This window comes from Thamnophis elegans, chromosome 8 (assembly GCF_009769535.1).
Source record: "Thamnophis elegans isolate rThaEle1 chromosome 8, rThaEle1.pri, whole genome shotgun sequence".
NCBI classification, from domain to species: domain Eukaryota; kingdom Metazoa; phylum Chordata; class Lepidosauria; order Squamata; family Colubridae; genus Thamnophis; species Thamnophis elegans.
The window spans coordinates 66,940,237-66,960,716 of NC_045548.1; the positions used below are offsets into that span (position 1 = coordinate 66,940,237).

Consider the following 20,480-nt stretch of genomic DNA (forward strand, 5'->3'; position numbering starts at 1 on the left):
AAAAGGCTTTGTTTTTTGTTAGAAAGTTAAATCTATTTTAGGGCCTAAGCTATCAAACATTTCTTATCCAATACGGCAGGAAATTTTTAATTTTCAGCAAGCTTTGATCATCGAAGGTTCTAATAGTTTGAAACAAGGGGCTTCTAGGCAGGGTTCCACCACAAAACCGCATTCGACTAAAGGGCGCTCGATGAAGCCGCGTAGCTGACGTCATCACAGCGCGACAACAGCGTGGAGAAAAAAGCACGCTGTAAACGCTAAACCTAAAATTAACCCCTAAACCCAAACCTAACCCCCCTAAACCTAATCCTAAACCTAACCCTAAACCTAACCCTAACCCTTAACCTAACCCTAAACCTAACCCTAACCCTAACCCTAACCCTAACCCTAACCCTAACCCTAACCCTAACCCTTAACCTAACCCTAAACCTAACCCTAACCCTTAACCTAACCCTAAACCTAACCCTAAACCTAACCCTTACCTTAACTTGAAGCAGCTTGCTTTCAAAGCGCTATTTAAAGCGCCCTTCTTTCTCCGCGCTCGCTGTTGTCGCCCTGTTGATGACGTCAGCGACGCGGTTTAATCAGGCGCGCTTTAGTGGAGCGCGGTTTTGTCGTGCCACGTCTAGGCAGATATTTGCTCTCTCCTGCTTTAAACCTAATGCTCAAGCTGTCACATGCAGATATGCAATAGTTAGATAATCATTTCTAAAACATCAATAATGGAAGACATGTTTCTCTGAAAGTCCTCCTGCTTATCAGAAATGAACTTTCTCAGCCACATGCAGCTGTTAGGAATATAATCTAACGGTTGGGTTGGCAATATATAAATTACGTAACAATGTTGTACCTGTTTCTTTAAATCATACTGTAAAATGTGATTGGTTGCTGGTTTCCTCAATCGGCCGTAAGAGGGAGCCAGAATGACTGTTAGCTGTCTGTTCCTTAGATGCTGGGCTGATCTGGAAGTGCCTTGAGCTATTGCAACTGCTAGCAAACTTTGTGTACCGGACTAATTATATGATACTGGACTTTGTTATTTGGATTGTCCCTTAACTGAAAGACGTTGATGACTGACTGTCTTATCCGTGTATGACTTGGACTGTTTGATGGACTCTGATACCTCTATTTCCACGAAAGTGAAAGCCTATTTAAATTGCAGTGTCTCTGTATGCTGGTTTGTGTGTTCTCCAACACAACTCTCACAACGCTTCGCTGAACGCACTCGCTCTCCCAACGGGGAGTTTACCTAACAGCAGCTATAGTGGATTATTGCTTTAAATCTCAAAGGTCCTCCCTAAATTTATCTACGTGTTTTCTCCCCCGCTTTGGGAATTTGTGTTTTAGGGAGAGGAAGGAGAGAATGGCTGTACAGTTATAAATCTAAACCAAAGCTAGATGTCAAAGGGACTGATTAACTTGTCCACAGAGATGTCACGAAGAAACTTCCAATTTCCCTTTTAATTATGAGCAGATAAATAAGCAAAATGTCACACAGGGCTTCATTATTGACATTGCCAGCAGGCATTTCAAACAGCGTAATGAGGTAGAATTCATGCTATCCAAGCAACGTGATGTCTTTTTCATGTTTTAGACTAGAGTTCCAGTCGTATTACATATATAGAGGGCAAAGTTTGCACACTTCTACCACAAAAAGCCATGCTTTTAATAATAATATAGTAATAATTCTCACGACTACAATTGAGCCTAAAATTTCTGTTGCTAAGCCACACAGTTGCTAAGTGAGGTTTGCCCCATTTTACAACCTTTTTTGCCACAGTTGTTAAGTGAATCACCACAGTTGTTAAGTTAGTGATATGGTTGTTAAGTGAACTTAGCTTCCCCATTGACCTCGCTTGTCAGAAGGTCACAAAAGGGAATCACATGACCCCGGTAGACTACAACCATCATAAATACCAGTTGCCAAGTGTGTGAATTTTGATCACGTGACCACAGGGAGGCTGCAACAATCAGACGTGTGAAAAACGGCCATAATTCACTTTTTTCCCAGTGTTGTTACAACTTCAAACAGTCACTAGGTCAAGGTTTCCGACTAATGAACCCAATAGCAGTTAGACTTATATACCGCTTCATAGGGCTTTCAGCCCTCTCTAAGCGGTTTACAGAGTCAGCATATTGCCCCCAACAACAATCCGGGTCCTCATTTTACCCACCTCGGAAGGATGGAAGGCTGAGTCAACCCTGAGCCGCTGAGATTTGAACAGCCGAACTGCAGAACTGCAGTCAGCTGAAGTAGCCTGCAGTGCTGCATTTAACCACTGCGCCACCTCTGCTCTCTAATCAGATGAACCCCATCCCTGAGTGTCACAAATCATGTTAGCCAATTAGGAAAATTGGCGGGCTCTCCAGGCACTCCTTCCCCGACCTTATCCATTGCCAGTAAAGATGACCTTGGTTCTCACGAGAAAGCTCTTTGTTGTGTCTAGTAAGGCGTTCTACCCTCCTTCCCCCCCCTTCCCTCTCTGTGTGGCAACTGAGGAACAGAAAAATGGCTGCTGCCAGATTCAGTTCAAAGTTGACAATCGGTTCTCCCTCTAGTGAGTGAGAAGTATCGTCGGGTTGCCTTTGCCCTCATCTTCGCTGTCATAGGAGTTGGGCTGCCCACTAGTGAGCAAATTTGCTTGAGTTAATAATCATTAGTCCGAACCTTGACACACTAAATAAATGGCTGTAAGTCGAGGGCTACTAAATAGAGGGCACAATTTGCTCACAACTACCACAAAATCCATGCTTAGGGACATTGATATATTTTTCTTCCACAGAGGAGCAGGTACATGAACATTTACAGCATGAGGTTGTGAGCGGTCAAGATGACGAAGTACAAGATATGCTGAATGATGAAACTGACGCCGTGTGTAGCGCAGAAGTCTCAGCGTCTTGGAGTAAAAGGTACTGTATATCAATCAAAAAAATCTCTTCCCTTGCTCCTGTCTCTTGTTGATCTACCCCAGAGGTGTCAAACTCACAGCGTCACGTTGTCATCACCTGATGGATCACGACTTTTCCCCCTTCACTAAAATAGGGATGGGCGTGGCCAGCGTGTGACGCATCCAGCCCATGGGCCGCGAGTTTGATCTAGCCGAAGACTGGAAACCATGGAAGTTGTCACTTTTCTCCATCATCTGGGATTAACTCTTAATAGGTTGAGAGTTGGAATGCTTAAGCATAAAAGTGTAAAACTCAAGTGTAAATGCTCATGTGAGGCTCTTAGTGAATAATGACATGGAGGAGGAGGAGGAAGAGGAGGAGGAGGAGGAGGAGGAGGAGGAGGAGGAGGAGGAGGAGGAGGAGGAGGAGGAAGGGGCAGAAGCTATATGTCAACAAAATATTTCCACCTGAAGACAAACTTGCCTCAGATGAAAAAGTGGGAAGGAACAGATCAACAATCTTGATTTAGCCTTCGCTCTTGTCTGTAGAAAGCAAGATGCTGACTTCAGTGCAAATTGAATCCACCTTCTGTTATAGAGGAAGCTACAAAGTACATGTACAGCAGTATTTTTCATGTATATGAGATTGATAGCTGTACTATATCATGCAAGAACTCAGTTTGGCATGCAGGCAACCTCAACATTCCCGGTGTTATATCCTGTTCTTTGGGCTGATAACAGTCTCTTTGTGGTTAATATTTAAACACAAAGCAAGTTTTGAACAGGTGACTGTGGCTGTTTGATTCACACAGACCGGTGTTCCAAAAAGATGAATTTTCAGCATGCAGCACCTGCCTGCTTCCCTGGAAAAGATGCAGCTGCTTTAAAAAGCTACTGTGGCTATGTTTGTATTAGCAATAGCAATAGCACTTGGATTTATATACTGCTTCATAGTGCTTTTATAGCCTTCTCTAAGCGGTTTACAGAGACAGCCTATTGCCCCCAACAATCTGGGTCCTCATTTTACCCACCTCAGAAGGATGGAAGGCTGAGTCAACCTTGAGCCACTGAGATTTGAACTGCCGCACTGCGGCTAGCAGTCAGCTGAAGTCGCCTGCAGTACTGCATTCTAACCACTGCGCCACTTCAGCTCCTACATGCTCTGTCTGAATTATTTCCAACTTATTTCCAAACTATTGCCCAGTTCTGCAGATGTTCTAACAGAATAGATATTCCTTGACGTATAACAGTTCATTTAGTGACTGTTCAAAGTTACAATGGCACTAAAAAAACGTGACTTACATGAATGTTTTTCACTCTTATGACCGTTGCAGCATCCCCATGGTCACATGATCAAAATTCAGATGCTTGGCGATGGGTTCATATGTATGACTGTTGCTGGGTCTCAAGGTCATATGATCCTCTTTTGTGAACTTCTAACAAGCAAAATTAGTGGGGAAGCCAGATTCACTTAATAACTGGGTTACTCATTGATTCACTTAACCACAGTGGCAAGGAAGGTGATAAAATGGGAGCAAAACTCACTTAACAAATGTCTCACTTAACAACAGAAATTTTGGACTCAATTGTGGTTGTAAATCGAAGATTACCTGTATTGGGAGGACCCACCATCATTATTGTGGTCAATGAATGGGCAAAAATAGACTGTCTTCCCATGTCAGCAAAGGTTATTTAAGAGTAACTCTCAGTTACTCTTAAGTGTAATTGAGGAAACAGCAAACAGGGATGAATGTTACTCAAAGCTTCTGAGTAGGGCAGATAGTTCCTTCCTTCCTTCATTCATCCATCCACCTATCCATCCGTTCATCCATCCATCCATCTATCCAATCATTCATTCAACTTAGAACATAGAATAACATTATTGTCCATCATTTCTGTGCCTGATCTGAAATTAATACAGGTAGCCCTTACAATCATAATTGAGCCCAAAATTTATGTTGCTAACTGAGAAATTCGTTAAATACATTTTGCCCCATTTTACGACTTTTCTTGCCGCATTTGTTAAGTAAATCACTGCAATTGTTACATGAACGATACCAGTGGTGGGTTTCTAATTTTTTTACTACCAGTTTGCTCATGCAGCCATTCTCCCTCTCTCTCATGCGCGTGACACTTCTGCGTCCGGGCGGTTGGGCGGGGCCTCCTGCCACTGCTACTACCGGTTCGCCCAATCTGGGCTGAACTGGGAGCAACTCACCTCTGAATGACACAGTTGTTAAGTGAATCTGGCTTCCCCATTGACTTAGCTTGTCAGAAGGTCACAAGAGATGATCACCTGATCCTGGGATACTGCAAAGGTCATAAATATGAACCAGTTGTCAAGCATCCAAATGTAAATCATGTGACCATGGAGATGCTGCAACAGTCATAAGTGTGAAAAACGGTAATAAGTCACTTTTTCAATGTCTTTGTAATTTCGAATGGTCTCTAAACAAACTGTTGTAAGTTGAGGATTACTGTATTTTTTGGACTATAAGACGCACCTTTTTCCCTCAAAAAAGAGGCTGAAAATCTGAATGCATCTTATACACTGAATACAGCATTTTTGCCTCCTGAAACCCCACCCCTTCACCAAAATGACCCTGTATAGCTTGTAGGAGGCTTTCAGAGAGCTCCTGGGAGCTGAAGAGGGCAGAAATGAAAATGGGCCATTTTTTGCTCAATTTTGCTCCCCCCCCCAGCCCCAGGAACACTCTATAAGCTTCCTAATGCCCTTTTTTGACAAAAAACAGGCCCGTTTTTGCAAAAAATGGGCTATTTTTTGCTCATTTTTGGACCCTCCACCCTCCCAGGAACACTCTACAAGCCTCCTAAAGGCTATTCATGTCCTTTTTTTTTTTTTTTTTTTTGAAAAAAAAAGAGCCTGTTTTTGTGAAAAATGGGCTGTTTTGGGGAGGTTTGCAGAGTGCAAAACTTTTTTTAAAAAATTTGCCTCTTCAAAACCTTGCTGTGTCTTATACTCCGGTGCGTCTTATACTCTGAAAAATACGGTACTTGTACTTACTATTATTTGCATTGGGCAACATAATACTTTTCACTCTATTCCAAGCAAGTTTCACTTTCCATGTATTTTACTTTTCAATTATTCTGATGGGACATAATTATTTTTTTCATACAGAAATCGTACTTTTTCTGCTTATAGCGGTTTATTTTCATCCTTGCTTATTTTACCTCTTTTCTTCCACACTGTATCTACTTTTCTCCAAGATCTTCCCTTAATGCTCTAAAAAAAACCCATTCTGATAGCACATTAAGAATTCTGTGCTACCGTAGCATGTTCTACTAATTTTCTCAATTTTTCATCATAGTCAAATCAACCATTTTTTAGATCTATTTTAATTCCTTAGCCATGTGTGCATAAGAAAAGGTATATGCTAGAACCAAGTATTCAGAACAAACAGTTCTTTTTCAAAACAGCTATTCGTAAAACATCCTTGCGTTTGTGAAGGGCCCAATCCAGGGGTGGGTTCCTGCCAGTTCTAACGTCTTCTGTAGAAGAGGTTCCACAAATCTACAATGCCGTTTAGAACCAGTTCCAGGTCCCTCCCCCGGCCCATCCGCACATTATCAAGATGAAGAGTGAGAGGAGGAATTCTGGGAGTTGAAGTCCACAAGTCTTAAAGCTGTCAAGTTTGAACACCCCTGGGGATTTTTTTCTAAAGGGTTAGGGGTGCAAGGGTCTGGTAACTTGACAGCTTTAAGACTTGCATGCTTCAAATGCCAGAGTTTCTGAGCCAACATTTTGGTTGCTAAGCAAGAGCGTTGTTAAATGAGTTTTTACAAGTTGGCCATGCCCACCCAGTCACATGACTGCCAATCCACTCCCACTCAGTCAGATGGCTGGCAAGCCACTCCCACAAAGCAGGCCACACCTACAGAAGAGGTTCTAAAACATTTTGAAACCCACCACTGGCCCAATCCATCTGTTTCCATCGCATTCATTCGTACTATCTGGCAGAACATTTTTTCTCAGTGCCTCATCACTCAACCTGCTATAGAACAACCAACACAAGCTATGAAAAAGGTGACACTACCATACATCAAGAACATCTCAGAAACAACCAACAGACTATTACAACCACATAGTATTATTGTGTGGTGCACAAGCCAGCTAAATCCTCCAAAACATCTTAGGTAAAGGAAAAGGCCCAGTAGCCCAAGAAGAAGAAGAAAAAAGGAGGCATCTACAACATACTATGTAAGGATGGCAACGGCTACCCTGTTTCCCCCAAAATAAGACCCAACTGGAAAAAAAGTTCTAGCATGATTTTTCAGGATGCCTGTAATATAAGCCCTTCCCCCAAAATAAGCCCCAGTTAGGATTGTCAGCCACATTTATTACTGTATTTCTCCAACAATAAGACCTAATCAGAAAATAAGCCCCAATTTATCTTTTGGAACAAAAATTAATATAAGACCCAGTCTTATTTTCAGGGAAACATGGATACTAGTCAAGCAGAAGAGTATCGGAACACATCCATGAACACCAAGTAGTAGCCAGTAGTATCATGGAAACTCCTTAATCTCACAATACATGGACATACTCAACTGTATTCAACTGTGAAATTTTGACCATCCTAGATCAAGCTAAATCCAAAAATGCTAAGGAGTTCCAGAAGCTTGGCATCCCCCAAAATAAGCCATCAATAAACTCATAAAAATAAACCATATTTACAAACCGTCCCAAAGAAACAATAAAACAATAAAATGCTAATAAGGAAACAAAAAGACCAGAGCACGTTATCTCCAACAGCCAACACCCAGATAAGCAGAGATTAATACCCAGCAAGTAATTACATAAGCAGAAAACAATATCCTAATCAAGGAAATACCATCTGTCCTTCGGCTCGTCACAAGAGTCCATCACGACAGAAACCCAATATTTTTACTGTTGCCTTTGTTATATTTGTGTTTTTTTATTTGTGCTATTTTATTTATTTATCAGCACAAATAAACACACACACACACACACACACACACACACACACACACACACACACACATATATATATATATATATATATATATATATATATATATATATGTTATATTTATGCTGATAAATAAATAAAGGGAGACTTATCAGCATAAATATAACAAATGTAACAAAAAAGGCAACAGTAAAAAATATTGGGTTTCTGTCTGGATGGACTCTTGTGACGAGCCTAATGACAGAGAGTGGAAGTGTGACCTTCCTCCCATACTTGGGCATACCAGGGGTTGTGACTTTAAATATATATATATATATATATATATATATATATATATATATATATATATATATATATATATATATATATATATATATATATATATTTATTCTCCTCTATTGGAATTTTTCACTTTGGTGACATTCATTCAGAATATCCATGATATTTTCAAAATCTCTTTTCCATTATCCCATTCACTACTGTGCTGAGTGCAGGTATCACTAACCTACTAATTCCTACTTTCATATACACCCACAATGGCATAGATGACACCAATTCATAAGTTTCCAATATGCATCTTAGCTCTTCTGTTCATGATTAAATCTTTCTGTGTTTCCAGCTGGTAGGAAGGAAGGAAGGAAGGAAGGAAGGAAGGAAGGAGTAATGGAGGAAAGGGAAAAGGGAAGGGGAGGGAAGGGGAGGGGAGGGGAGGAGAGGAGAGGAGGAGAGAGGGAGGAGAATGAAGGGAGCTGGTAGGAAAGAAGGAAGGAAGGAAGGAAGGAAGGAGTGATGGAGGGCAGGGAAAAGGGAAGGGGAGGGAATGGGAGGAGGGGAGGGGGAGGAAAAGGAAGCGAGGGAGGAAGGAAGGAGCAATGGAGGGAAGGGAAAAGGGAAGGGGGAGGGGAGTGAGGGCGGGAGGAAGGAAGGAAGGAAGGAAGGAAGGAAGGAAGGAAGGAAGGAAGCATTCTTCTAGCTTTCTAGCAGGTCTGATTTATACAACATTTTAGCCTTGAGTAATATATTGTGCAAACTCAGTCACTGGATACGTCATAGATGAAAATATACTAAACACTCATTCTAAATAAAACATTTGGGCTATCCAGTTCTAAAAAGTCCTTCCAATATTTTGCTCTTGGAATGGATGGCTTTATGCTCTTGGGAAAAGACTAACAGAGCACTCTCTTGCTTGTCCTCCATATTAAATCATGTTGAGGATGATAGTGCCTTTAATACAGAAGGTCATCTAGATGCACCATGTAGAGTAGTGATTGATCGCCACTTTCTCCAATGCTGATTAAAGTTCTCCAACTGACTGACCATAGGACCTCTTGAATGCTGAAACCTGACATTGTTCTGAAAGGATGGTTTCCCTCCAATGTTGTATAACATATGAAGCCATTAAACCTCATAATTGCTGGTATTATTTAATGCCTTTTACATTAGGCTCCCAAGGGTTCAGAGAGAGATTGTTTCTAGTTCCTTTGGGAGTGACTTTGAAAACATAGTTTTTGGCTTTGGCTTGGCATTTTGAGTGGACTAAACATTTTTGCTATACATGAACCACCGACCGAAGTTGGTTCTCCTAAAAATCATGCTTAGAACCAAGGGTGGCCTACCAGAATCCTCCCGGATTCGGGAGAACCCCTAGCTAATGTTATGGCCACTTTGGACGACCTCCAAATCCCACCCCTGGCTTGCCCCGCCCACCACCTGCTCCTCCTGCCCCACCATGCCGCTCCCAGAAGTCTCCACGTGGCCCATTTTGGATACAAGATAAGTGCAGGGACCACATGGAGGCTCAGGGAGGGGGCAAAACAAGCCTCCCAGAAATACCAGAAATCTGGAAACAGGTCCGTTTCCATCTTCCAGAGGGCCTCTGGAGCCTGAGGGAGGCTGTTTTCACCTTTCTGGAGGCTCGAGGAAAGCCTCTGGAGCCTGGGGAGGGTGAAAACGCCGCCCCATCCCCGCCATGGTGCAGGAAGCTGACTAGGCCACACCCCCATGGCCATGCCCACCCAGCAACTGGGCAGAGAACCGGTTCCTAATTTTTTTCAATCCCGCCCATATAATGGTTCTCTGAAAAACTTGCAATGTTAAGTAATCCCTATGTCTGAGTATGGAAAGGGACAAATTAAATCGTATTAGACTTGTTAACAATGTAAAATGTAGCTTTCTGAAGTCTCAGTGCTGTCTTTATCTTCTGAATTGGAAACAGAGCCAAGCTGCAGTTGAAGATCCATGAAACGGAAACGAAGACCCAGAATTATCAGGTAAGGTACAAAATGTTGGCCAGCGTCTTTGGTCAAGGACCTGAATATCCCTTTCGGTTTTGCAGGAGAAGGCACAGCAGAACCCGGAGGTGGAGTGAAAAAAAGGGATCAGCCTAGAATCCCTACGTAGTCACAAGCAAGCTGAGTCTAACAACCCCCCCACCCTTGAGTGCTGTTGTCCTTTAGCTAACTCTTACCCTGGGCTGAGTATTAGTTGAGAAGAGTCCTGTAAATAGGGTTTAAGCAATAAAGCAGCTTAGTTGAAGCTTCACTGACGCCCCCATGTTATTAGTGTGCAGTAACGTGGGTTATTTATGCTGCCTGCCGGCTGCCTGCTATTTGGCAATTCAAATCTCACCGGGGTCCAGATTGACTCAGCCTTCCATCCTTCCGAGGTGGGTAAAATGAGGACCCAGATTGTTGGGGGCGATAGGCTGACTCTGTAAACCGCTTAGAGGAGGGCTGTAAAACACTGCAAAGCAGTATATAAGTCTAAGCGCTATTGCTAAGTGCTGTTGCTATTCACCTGGTGCACCTGGTGTTTCCCACCTGACAGATCTTGAGTCAAATTTGCATTGCGTTCTTGCAGATTGCCATAACCATCACTGAAGCACGTCAGCTCGTTGGTGAGAATATAGATCCGGTGGTGATTATAGAAATTGGGGATGAAAAGAAGCAGACTACAGTCAAAGAAGGAACCAACACACCATTTTATAATGAAGTATGTAAACTGAGCTGAGTGGTTAAGAAACAGATGTTTTCCCATTTGGTTTGCTTTATTTTTTATTTTTTAGTAAAATGAATAAAATGGTTAAAAGGCCAGCTCTGCCACTTGTTGAAGGGATCTTCCCCCATTTGGGGATATATTAGAGTGATACAGGTGTTACAGCAGAATACACGTGGTCCTCAACTTGCATCTGAAATTGAGTCTGGAATTATGGTTGTCAGTCTTTAAGCGGGTCACCACTTGACTGTACTTGATTTTATGACTTTCTTTTGCAAGGGTTGTTAAGCAAACACCTTGTTTGTTAAGCAAAGGCTATAATCGTTAAGTAAATCTATTGTCTGCAATGGGGAAATTTTGTCAGAAATTGGAATTAAAGACCAGTTTCCAGCAAAAAAGTCATATCATGTGACCGTGGGGCAGGGGTGGGTTTCTCGCCTCGTTCCAACTGGTTCGGTTGGAACGGGGCCGGCAGCGTCCTTGTGTACGTGCATGGTGCACGCATGCATACTAGCATCTGTGCGATGCTCCAGCTGCTCCTGGAGGATCGCGCAGGCGCTGTATGCGTCCTGCGCATGCGTGGAAGTGCAGAACTCGTCAAAACAGGGTAAGGAGCGCGGGGGCGGGCGGGTGGGCCCTTCGCCGTTCCCGGAAGTTACTTACTTCCGGGTTCGCCGACCAACCGGTTCGCAGGGACCGCCGCGAACCGGTTGAAACCCACCCCTGCCATGGGGATGGGGCTCAAAACTTTAAATCTAGGTTGTATACAGCCCTAGGACAGTGATGGCTAACCTTTTGCGTGCATCCTTAATGCAACGCATGCGTGACCCCCCTGCACACACCCCACCCCCTGCACATGCACATGTGACCCCTGCATGTGTGCCCCACCCCCGGACATGCACGGCAGAAACCCGAAAATGAGCTGGCCGGCGGGAGGCGTGCACGCATGCGCAGTGGAGCTGAACTGGGGCAACAGCTTGCATGCCCACAGAGAGGGCTCTGCATGCCACCTGTGGCACCTATGCCATAGGTTCACCATCACAGCCCTAGGGATTGTAATTTGTAATTTTGAATGTCACTAAGCAACCAGTTATAAATCAAGGACTACTGCACATTCCAAGATAACTTGCAAATGAACCTATAGCTTAAACATGCTCAAAATGTTGCTAGAGTTTCACTAAGTTTCAGTTCCCAGATTTCTTTCTTTAGGAGAAGGACTTATCATTTAATTTAGGGTTCAAATGAAAAAATATATATATTCAGAAACCAGAATTCTGTAATAATTAAGATGATAACAATAAACGTTGTGTCTCAGTTGGATGAGGACAAGAGTGATGGAGAAGTTATTATTATTTTTCCTCTATGTGATTCTCTCATGTTATCTTTATAGTGGAAAAAAATTAAAGATATGAGATTTAAAGATACTCTTCTGTTATACTTATTTATTTGGTTTTTTTTCCCCCTTCTCAGTATTTTCTATTTGATTTCACTGGGCCACAAGTTCATCTGTTTGACAAAATTATCAACATCTCTGTAAGTACACACATCTTGGGCAGACAGTTAATGTGTTGTTTGAAAATAGTTGTGGAGGAGAGAGATGGCTTGTACTTGAAAAAGTTAAAAACTGACAGGACTACTTTATGTTAGCACACAGCTTAGGTATTTTTAAACACTGCCTCTTTAACTTTATTTCTAATTGTAATAATATTTATTCCAAGAACAAATCACTACTCTCGTTCTTCTGCTTTTTGAAAGTTCAAATGTTAGAGACGGAACTAAACTTTCATATAATAAAAACGTTTATTCTCCAGAACTGTAACTTCTCTGGGTAAAATTGCTTTAAAGTTCTTTAGTGAGGTAGCACACTAAGATAGATAAATACATAAATGATAGAAGATTTGGATTTGGATTTGGATTTATTGGACATTTATAGGCCGCCCTTTTCCCTGAGGGGACTCAGGGCGGCTTACAATCACAAAGGAAAGGGAGTGTAGGACAGTACAAAAAGAAATGTGAACAAAAGTAAATTAAACAATAAAACTCAACATTCACTCAACATTCGGGAGGGGCGAAAATAGACTTATCCCCAGGCCTGACGGGCTAGCCAGTTCTTGAGGGCTGTTAGAAGATGATAGATAGATAGATAGATAGATAGATAGATAGATAGATAGATAGATAGATAGATAGATAGAATAGAGGGAGGGAGGGAGGGAGGGAGGGAGAGAGGGAGAGAGAGAGAAATGGACAAACTTTTCATGTCTTCTTTCATAGGTTATGCATAACAAACTTCTAAAAAGTTTATTGATTGGCTCCTTCAAAGTAGATTTGGGAACTGTTTACAATGAACCAGGTAAGCAAGATCTTTTCAGCAATCCTTTTTTTGTTAAATATTTTTTTCTGCTTAACTTGTTGCATCTCAAAGTGAATTCACTTAACTTGCAATTAAAACAAAAAGCAAACAAAGCAATCCACTTCTGTATTGTATAGATATTGCATATTCACTGCCCATATTGTATCATCTATGTTAAGGTTTCCCACGAGAGTGGACAAATTTGGATCACAACTTTTGCTATGTTAGAAGTTCGAAAATTGGCACCAGCCTCATGTAAGAAAGGACAATATTCATAGGCAGAATATTTGAATACATTGCAATTAACCCAAATGTGATCATAAACCTTCAGAAACAGAATTACAAAAATTGGTTTCTTTGAGCTAAAGTTGAGAATGAGATTTAATATTATTTCTTGACTTCTGGGGGAAATAAAAAGGGGAGCTTAATTGCATATTTTTCGCACCAAGCTAATAGATGATAGATAGATAGATAGATAGATAGATAGATAGATAGATAGATAGATAGATAGATAGATATATACATAGATAAATAGATAGATAGATAGATAGGTAGGTAGGTAGTGATGGAGGGAGGTAGATAGATAGAGAGAGAGAGATGATAGATAGATAATAAATTGATATATACAGATGATAGAGAGAGAGAGGGGGAGAGAGAGAGAGAGAGAGATGATAGATAGATAGATAATAAATTGATATATACAGATGATAGATAGATAGATAGATAGATAGATAGATAGATAGATAGATAGATAGATAACCTTTATTGTCATTTTTTACTGTGGGCACACTGGCACCCATTAAAAATGTTGCCTGCTCTCAAATGTGTGCACATACATTACACACACACACACACAAAATGTGTATACGTATGTTATATATGTATATAATATATATATATTAGTTTGTTTACGTTATTGTCATTGCATCTCATACAATGAAATTAAATGCCATCTTCAGTGTACATTATATATATAAAAACACACATCCTTCACATTATTGTGTTATTTGTGTGTGTGCATGTGTGTGTGTCTGTGTGTGAGTGTCTGTATGTATATAGTATATATACATATACATACACACACCACAGAAACACACACACAGAAATCAAGGTCCATCTTGAACATGTATTGGAAAGAGGAAGCTTGACAGTTGACAAGGTTGATTATATGGATCAAAACTGTGACCGAATCTGGATGTTTTGCTTCGGACACCTCCTCCCAGAAGGTAACAAGGAAAACAGATTCTGCCTTGCTAAAATCCTTTTAGCAGGGATCTCAAAACCCCTGCTGAATGCTGTTCTCATGTGTCTGTATTTCCAGGTCATCAGTTCTGTGACAAATGGGCTGTTCTCACAAATCCAGCTGACATTAAGACAGGAGTCAAGGGATATCTCAAATGTGATATCAGTGTGACGGGAAAAGGAGACGCGATCCAAGCAACTCAGAAAGGAAGTAATGCCGAAGAGCAGATAGAGAAGTATGACATCACTTCCCTTCTTCTCCAGCTGGCCCTTACCTTCCATATAAAGCTGCCATGCAAAATAATGGAAATCCTGCAGGAATAACATGGGTCTTAGTTGTTGCTTGGCAAAATCTCTCTTAGCTATGGTAGTTTGCTTTTGATTAAAGAGTTCCTTGGGAAACGGCGGTCTTAATTGGGGCAGACCTCTTGGGATTTTATGGAGAGAATCTTTGATGGTTGCATTTGGGTAAAATAAAGATGTTGAAACGCGTATCATGCATTTCATTTTCAGTCCCATTCTGAGATATTACTGATCATTCCTCGCTAGACTGGAGGCATTCAGACTGAAAATGTAAAATTTAAATTGAAACAGCAAGCATGAGAGGCAGGATGGATCTGCACTAAAAGGAATTCAACTCTTTCAAATCATGGTCATAATTTGAACAGAGGGCCCTCTGTTTTTGGAATTTATTAATACCTGTCCACCATTACTTTTGTGAACGGTATCTTTAGCATTGTGTTCCTCAACCTTGGCAACTTTAAGATGTGCGGACTGCACAGTGCTGACTGGGGAACTCTGAAAGTTAAAGTCTACACATCTTAAATTTGCTATGGTGGCACAGAATCCAGTATTGCAGGCTAATTCTGCCGACTGCCAGCAGTTCAATTCTCACTGGCTCAAGGTGGACTCAGACTTCCAGTGACAGGGACAACAGAAAGTTGTACATTCAGATCTGCAAGATTCCATTAATGGATCCTTACAATAAAACAGAATTAGCACACCGTTTGTGTTTTCTGAGCCATGGTGGCGCAGTGGTTAGAATGCAATATTGCAAGCTAACTCTGCCTACTGCCAGGAGCTCAATCCTGACCGGTTCAAGGCTGAATTAGCATTCCATCCTTCTGAGGTCGGTAAAATGAGGACCCAGTTTGTTGGGAGGCAATATGCTGACTCTGTAAACCGCTTAGAGAGGGCTGTAAAGCACTGTGAAGCGGTATACAAGTCTAAGAGCTATTGATATTCCTAAGGTTGAGAAACACTGCTCTGGATAAATATATACAGTTATTCCAAATTCAACATCCAATTAGACTTGGCTTTTAAAAATAAATAAATCAAATTTTGATTTAATTTAGGTTTGAATGTAATAAATGCAATTAAGAGTAATAGACTACTGAATTAAAGTCACTTGATCATTCTTTCCCTAGATAATAATTTCCTCCTACAGATCCATTCAAAGGGGACAAATTTGGGTAGCAAATTTGGACAGCTTTGGGTTGCAGCCAAGACTTCATTAAGCATTGAGTGGCTTGGATGTATGCAACTGTTTGTGTGGAATTTATTTGCCGAGTTTTCTTCAGAGGTTAGCTTATTTGTCCCTTTTCCTTTCTTCCATTTCCCCCCTCTTCTTTTCCAGAAATCTCTTGATTCCAAAGGGATTTCCATCAGAAAGACCTTGGGCTAGATTTTATGTGAGAATCTACAAAGCTAAAGAGCTCCCAAAAATGAACTCCAGCATCATGGCCAATGTCACAAAAGCTTTTATAGGCGATACTAAGGATCTGGTGGACCCATTTGTGGTTGTCATGTTTGCTGGTCAAAGGGTAAGTGGGCACATACAGGGGCTGTCCTTTCCTGGTCAGTTGGTCTCCTACAGCCTTCATTTTTTTTTCTTGTTGTCACCTAACAGCTAAAAATGCACAAAATTGTAATTTAGCTGTCTTGAATTTTGAATGAGCAGGGTTATGTTGGCGGTTCCACCACAAAACCGCGGTAGACAAAAGCGCGGTCGACGAAAGCGCGTATGTGACATCATCACAGCGTGACGAAAAAGATCGAAAAATGTAAAAATAAAGCGAAAACCTTACCCTAACCCCCCCAAACCTAACCCTAAACCTAACCCTAAACCTAACCCTTAACCTAACCCTAAACCTAACCCTAAACCTAATCCTTAACCTAACGCTAAACGTAACGCTAACGCTCTAAACCTAACCCTAACCCTTAACCTAACCCTAACCCTAACCCTAACCCTAACCCTAACCCTAACCCTAACCCTAACCCTAACCCTAATCCTAACCCTAACCCTAACCCTAACCCTAACCCTTACCTTTATGTGAATCGGCTTGCTGTAATTTAATTTTTATTTCACTTTTTCGATCTTTTTCGTCGCGCTGTGATGACGTCACATACGCGCTTTCGTCGACCACGCTTTTGTGGAACGCGGTTTTGACGGGTCACGTATGTTGGCAACTTCAGCAATTTATGCCTTTATTTTACAATGTTTGTATACTGCCCTAAATCACAAGACTTTGGGTGGTACATAATAAAGGGGAAAACCACAACGTGGTCAGTTTTCCTAGCGCCTTTCAAATCTGAATTTTTGTCAGTATTAATCAACTGTAGCTGCAACTGCTGTAGACTAACTGCCCATTCAAATGAGGCTGAATGATCATCTCTTAGGAATGTTCTACTAACCCACTTAGACTGGAGGTGGAGAACTATGGCACTTTTATGACTTGTGGACTTCTACTCCCAGAATTCCTGATGGCTGGCTCAGGAATTCTGGGAGTTGAAGTCCAGAAGTCATAAAGGGGCCCATAGTTCCCCACCCCTGTACTAGATACTGCAGTGAATAAGGGCTTGGAGTAGATGAAGTTTAACACTTCATCTGATTCTATGAAACAACTGATTTACAGAATTCCTGGAATTACAGAAGGTTTGGGGACAAATGTACCTCAACAGTTGTGGTGGGACCCTCAACAGATTCCCCCCTAAATATTCAGGACAGATACAATCCATGTGACTCCTGATACATCCTGGTGCCACACTGTATAGGACTTTATTTGTAATAATCAGCACTTTGAATTGGTTCTAGTAGCCTTTTGGCCACCACTTCAGCAATCTCAGAATGAGTGAACTGTTCTAGTTCCAACTTTGACCTATCTTTAAGGGCTGCTCCATTAAGAGCACATTGCAGGAGTTCAACCATGTGGTGGTAAAGGCATCCTCCTGATTACTTTGTTTAATGGAAGTTTAGCAGGTAACTCCTGTGGACTTCATGGAAAATGAAGAAGTTAGAATAGCATTAAGGGTTACTGCTATTTCTCATGAATATAAGAAGGGAGGGAGGGAGGGAGGGAAGGAGGAAGGAAGGAAGGAAGGAAATTCTATGTTAGAGAGGGGTCCTCGAAACGAGGCTGCATGAATGGAGGGCAGGCACGCATGTGCATATATGCAGTTCGACTTGTGTGAGTGGCAGGCCGGTGTGCATGTACACATGTGCGCAGCTAAGCTTGCACAAGTTGATCTGGACATGTATGAATCTGCCAGTGGTAGGTTTCAAAATTTTTTAGAACCTCTTCTGTAGGTGTGGCCTGCTTTGTGGGAGTGGCTTGCCAGCCATGTGACCAGGTGGGAGTGGCTTGCCAGCCATGTGACCGAGTGGGAAATGGCTTGGCATGTAATTGGGTGGGCATGGCCAACTTATAAAATGCGGTGAAACTCACTTAAAAACGCTCTTGCTTAGCAACCAAAAGTTGGCTCAGAAACTCTGGAATATGAAGCACGCAAGTTTTAAAGCTGTCAAGTTATAAGACGCTTGCACCCCTAATCCTTTAGAAAAAAAATCCCCCAGGGGTGTTCAAACTTGACAGCTTTAAGACTTGTGGACGTCAACTCCCAGAATTCCTCCTCCAGTCATGTTGGCTCAGGAACTCTGGCATTGAAATGTGCAAGTCTTAAAGCTATCAAGTTATAAGACCTTTGCACCCCTAATCCTTTAGAAAAAAAACCCAGGGGTGTTCAAACTTGACAGCTTTAAGACTTTAAGGTTTAGATAGGACTCTTAGAGGCGGGCAGGGCAATTGGTGAGCCAGCCAATCAGTGAGCGGCGGGGGGGGGGGGGCAAGCCTGGTGCGGATGGGGGGGAGAGAGTTGGAACCAGTTCTAAATGGCACAGTAGATTTGTGGAACCTCTTCTATAGAAGAGGTTAGAACTGGCAGGAACCCACCCCTGGAATCTGCCCACCAGCCTGCCACTTGCCCAAGTTGAGCTATGCACTTGTGTGCGCACTGAACCACTGCTTGCATGGCCCAGTTCCCCTCTCCCCTCAGCCAGGCCACCAAGCTGCAAAGATTGGGGACCGCTGCATTAGAGAATATTGTTCCCAGTGAGAATAGAATGGGTATTTGGTGGTGACTTCCTTCAACCAGTCTCTTTTATTTTAGGGGCGAACCACAGTGCAAAAAAGCTGCGCGGATCCTGTGTGGCATGAACAGGTTGTCTTTAAAGAAATGTTTCCCCCATTGTGCCGGAGAGTCAAAATCCAAGTATGGGACGAAGGCAGCATGAATGATGTGGCTTTGGCAACTCATATGATAGAGCTGAAGAAGATCTCAAATGAACAGGATGGCGATAAAGGTAAAGAGACAAATGCTGCTCTGGTGAAAAAACTCAGGCTGCAGTGGTGTGATGAAACTGTGGGTGATCTTGGGTAATGAAGGGAACAGATGCTGCCTAGGAAACAGTCAGATAAGAGAAGCAGGAGCCCCCAGTGGCTTAACGGTTAGAGAAAGAAACTTAGAGTGGACCTATCATAATTGATCAAGCATTTAAAAATGACAGCAGGAAATGTGTACATTCAGATTTGCAAGATTCCATTAATGGAGCCTTACAATAAAACAGAATTAGCACACCTTAGTTTCAATTGAGAAAATGTGACCAAGCCAAGTCAAAAACATCAGGGAATTTCTAGAAGACTGGCACTCTGAGAAATCAGCCCTCGAGATCAGCATAGATTAACTCCAAGCTTACATCAGACCAATAATCAAATAAAAAACACCCCAATCAAGAAACTGCCAAACAGCAAACAGAATCCTTAAGACAATCCCCACCAACACCGACAGGCAAGCTACTAGAATATAAACTGACAGCAAACTGTACTCCTTACTAGCACTGATGATGTTACTTAGTTTGGGTAATGAAATGTCTGCAAGAAAACAAGCAAGCTCAGACAGCACCAAGGACCTCTCCTTTCAACCCTGAGCTACAATATTCTTATACACCTTTTGAGATGTGATGGCGCAGTTGGTAGAATGCAGTATTGCAGAATAACTGTCAGGATTTCAAGCTTCACCATCTCAGGGTTGACTCCACCTTCCATCCTTCTGAGGTTGATAAAATGAGGACCCAGACTGTAGTTAAAGAATACATCATTTCTTCTTGCAGGATAGATTAAATTGCCTTACACACTCATAGCCACAGTTTTCCATTGGAGGAAAAAAGATGGTACCCAAATAGAGGAAGTATTCAGCAGGTTCTGACCAGTTCTGGAGAACCGGTAGTGGAAATTTTGAGTAGTTCGGAGAACCAGTAAATACCACCTCTAACTGCTCCCTCCCACATCTATTCTCTGCCTCCCCAGTCCTAGCTGATCGGGAGGGAATGGAGATTTTGCAGTATCCTTTCCCTGCCATGCCCACCAAGCCATGCCACGCCCATAGAACCGATAGTAAAAAAAAATTGAATCCCACCACTGTACCCAAATGCATATACACAATGCATTTCCTGTTATTTTAGTTCACCACAGTACATATATCTAAAATTGTAGAAAAGCTATCCAAGAACTTGGTTTTCAATCATACTTCCTTTACTGGAGCTTCTTTTCATGGAAATCAAACTCTCTTGTTTTCCTCAACTGGATTGGATAAGGTACAAATAAAGCACACACACACCCAATTCATTTACAATTATTTAAAAGTCACCTATAGTTTCTAGTCAAGACTTTATTTTTCTTCTATAGATTTACTAGCAAATAAATATATCAATTTATAAGA

The 20,480-nt window shown here is 41.8% G+C and overlaps 1 protein-coding gene across 1 annotated transcript in view; it reads left to right on the top strand.

Annotated features, from left to right (window-relative positions):
- The first annotated feature begins 2,848 nt into the window (after positions 1-2,848).
- Positions 2,849-20,480, top strand: part of FER1L6 (fer-1 like family member 6) — a 98,184-nt gene continuing 80,552 nt past the window's right edge. The window contains 8 exon segments of the mRNA XM_032222297.1: positions 2,849-2,910; positions 10,056-10,110; positions 10,700-10,831; positions 12,305-12,367; positions 13,106-13,184; positions 14,506-14,662; positions 16,063-16,249; positions 18,873-19,065. Coding sequence (XP_032078188.1) covers positions 2,849-2,910; positions 10,056-10,110; positions 10,700-10,831; positions 12,305-12,367; positions 13,106-13,184; positions 14,506-14,662; positions 16,063-16,249; positions 18,873-19,065 — 928 coding nt within the window.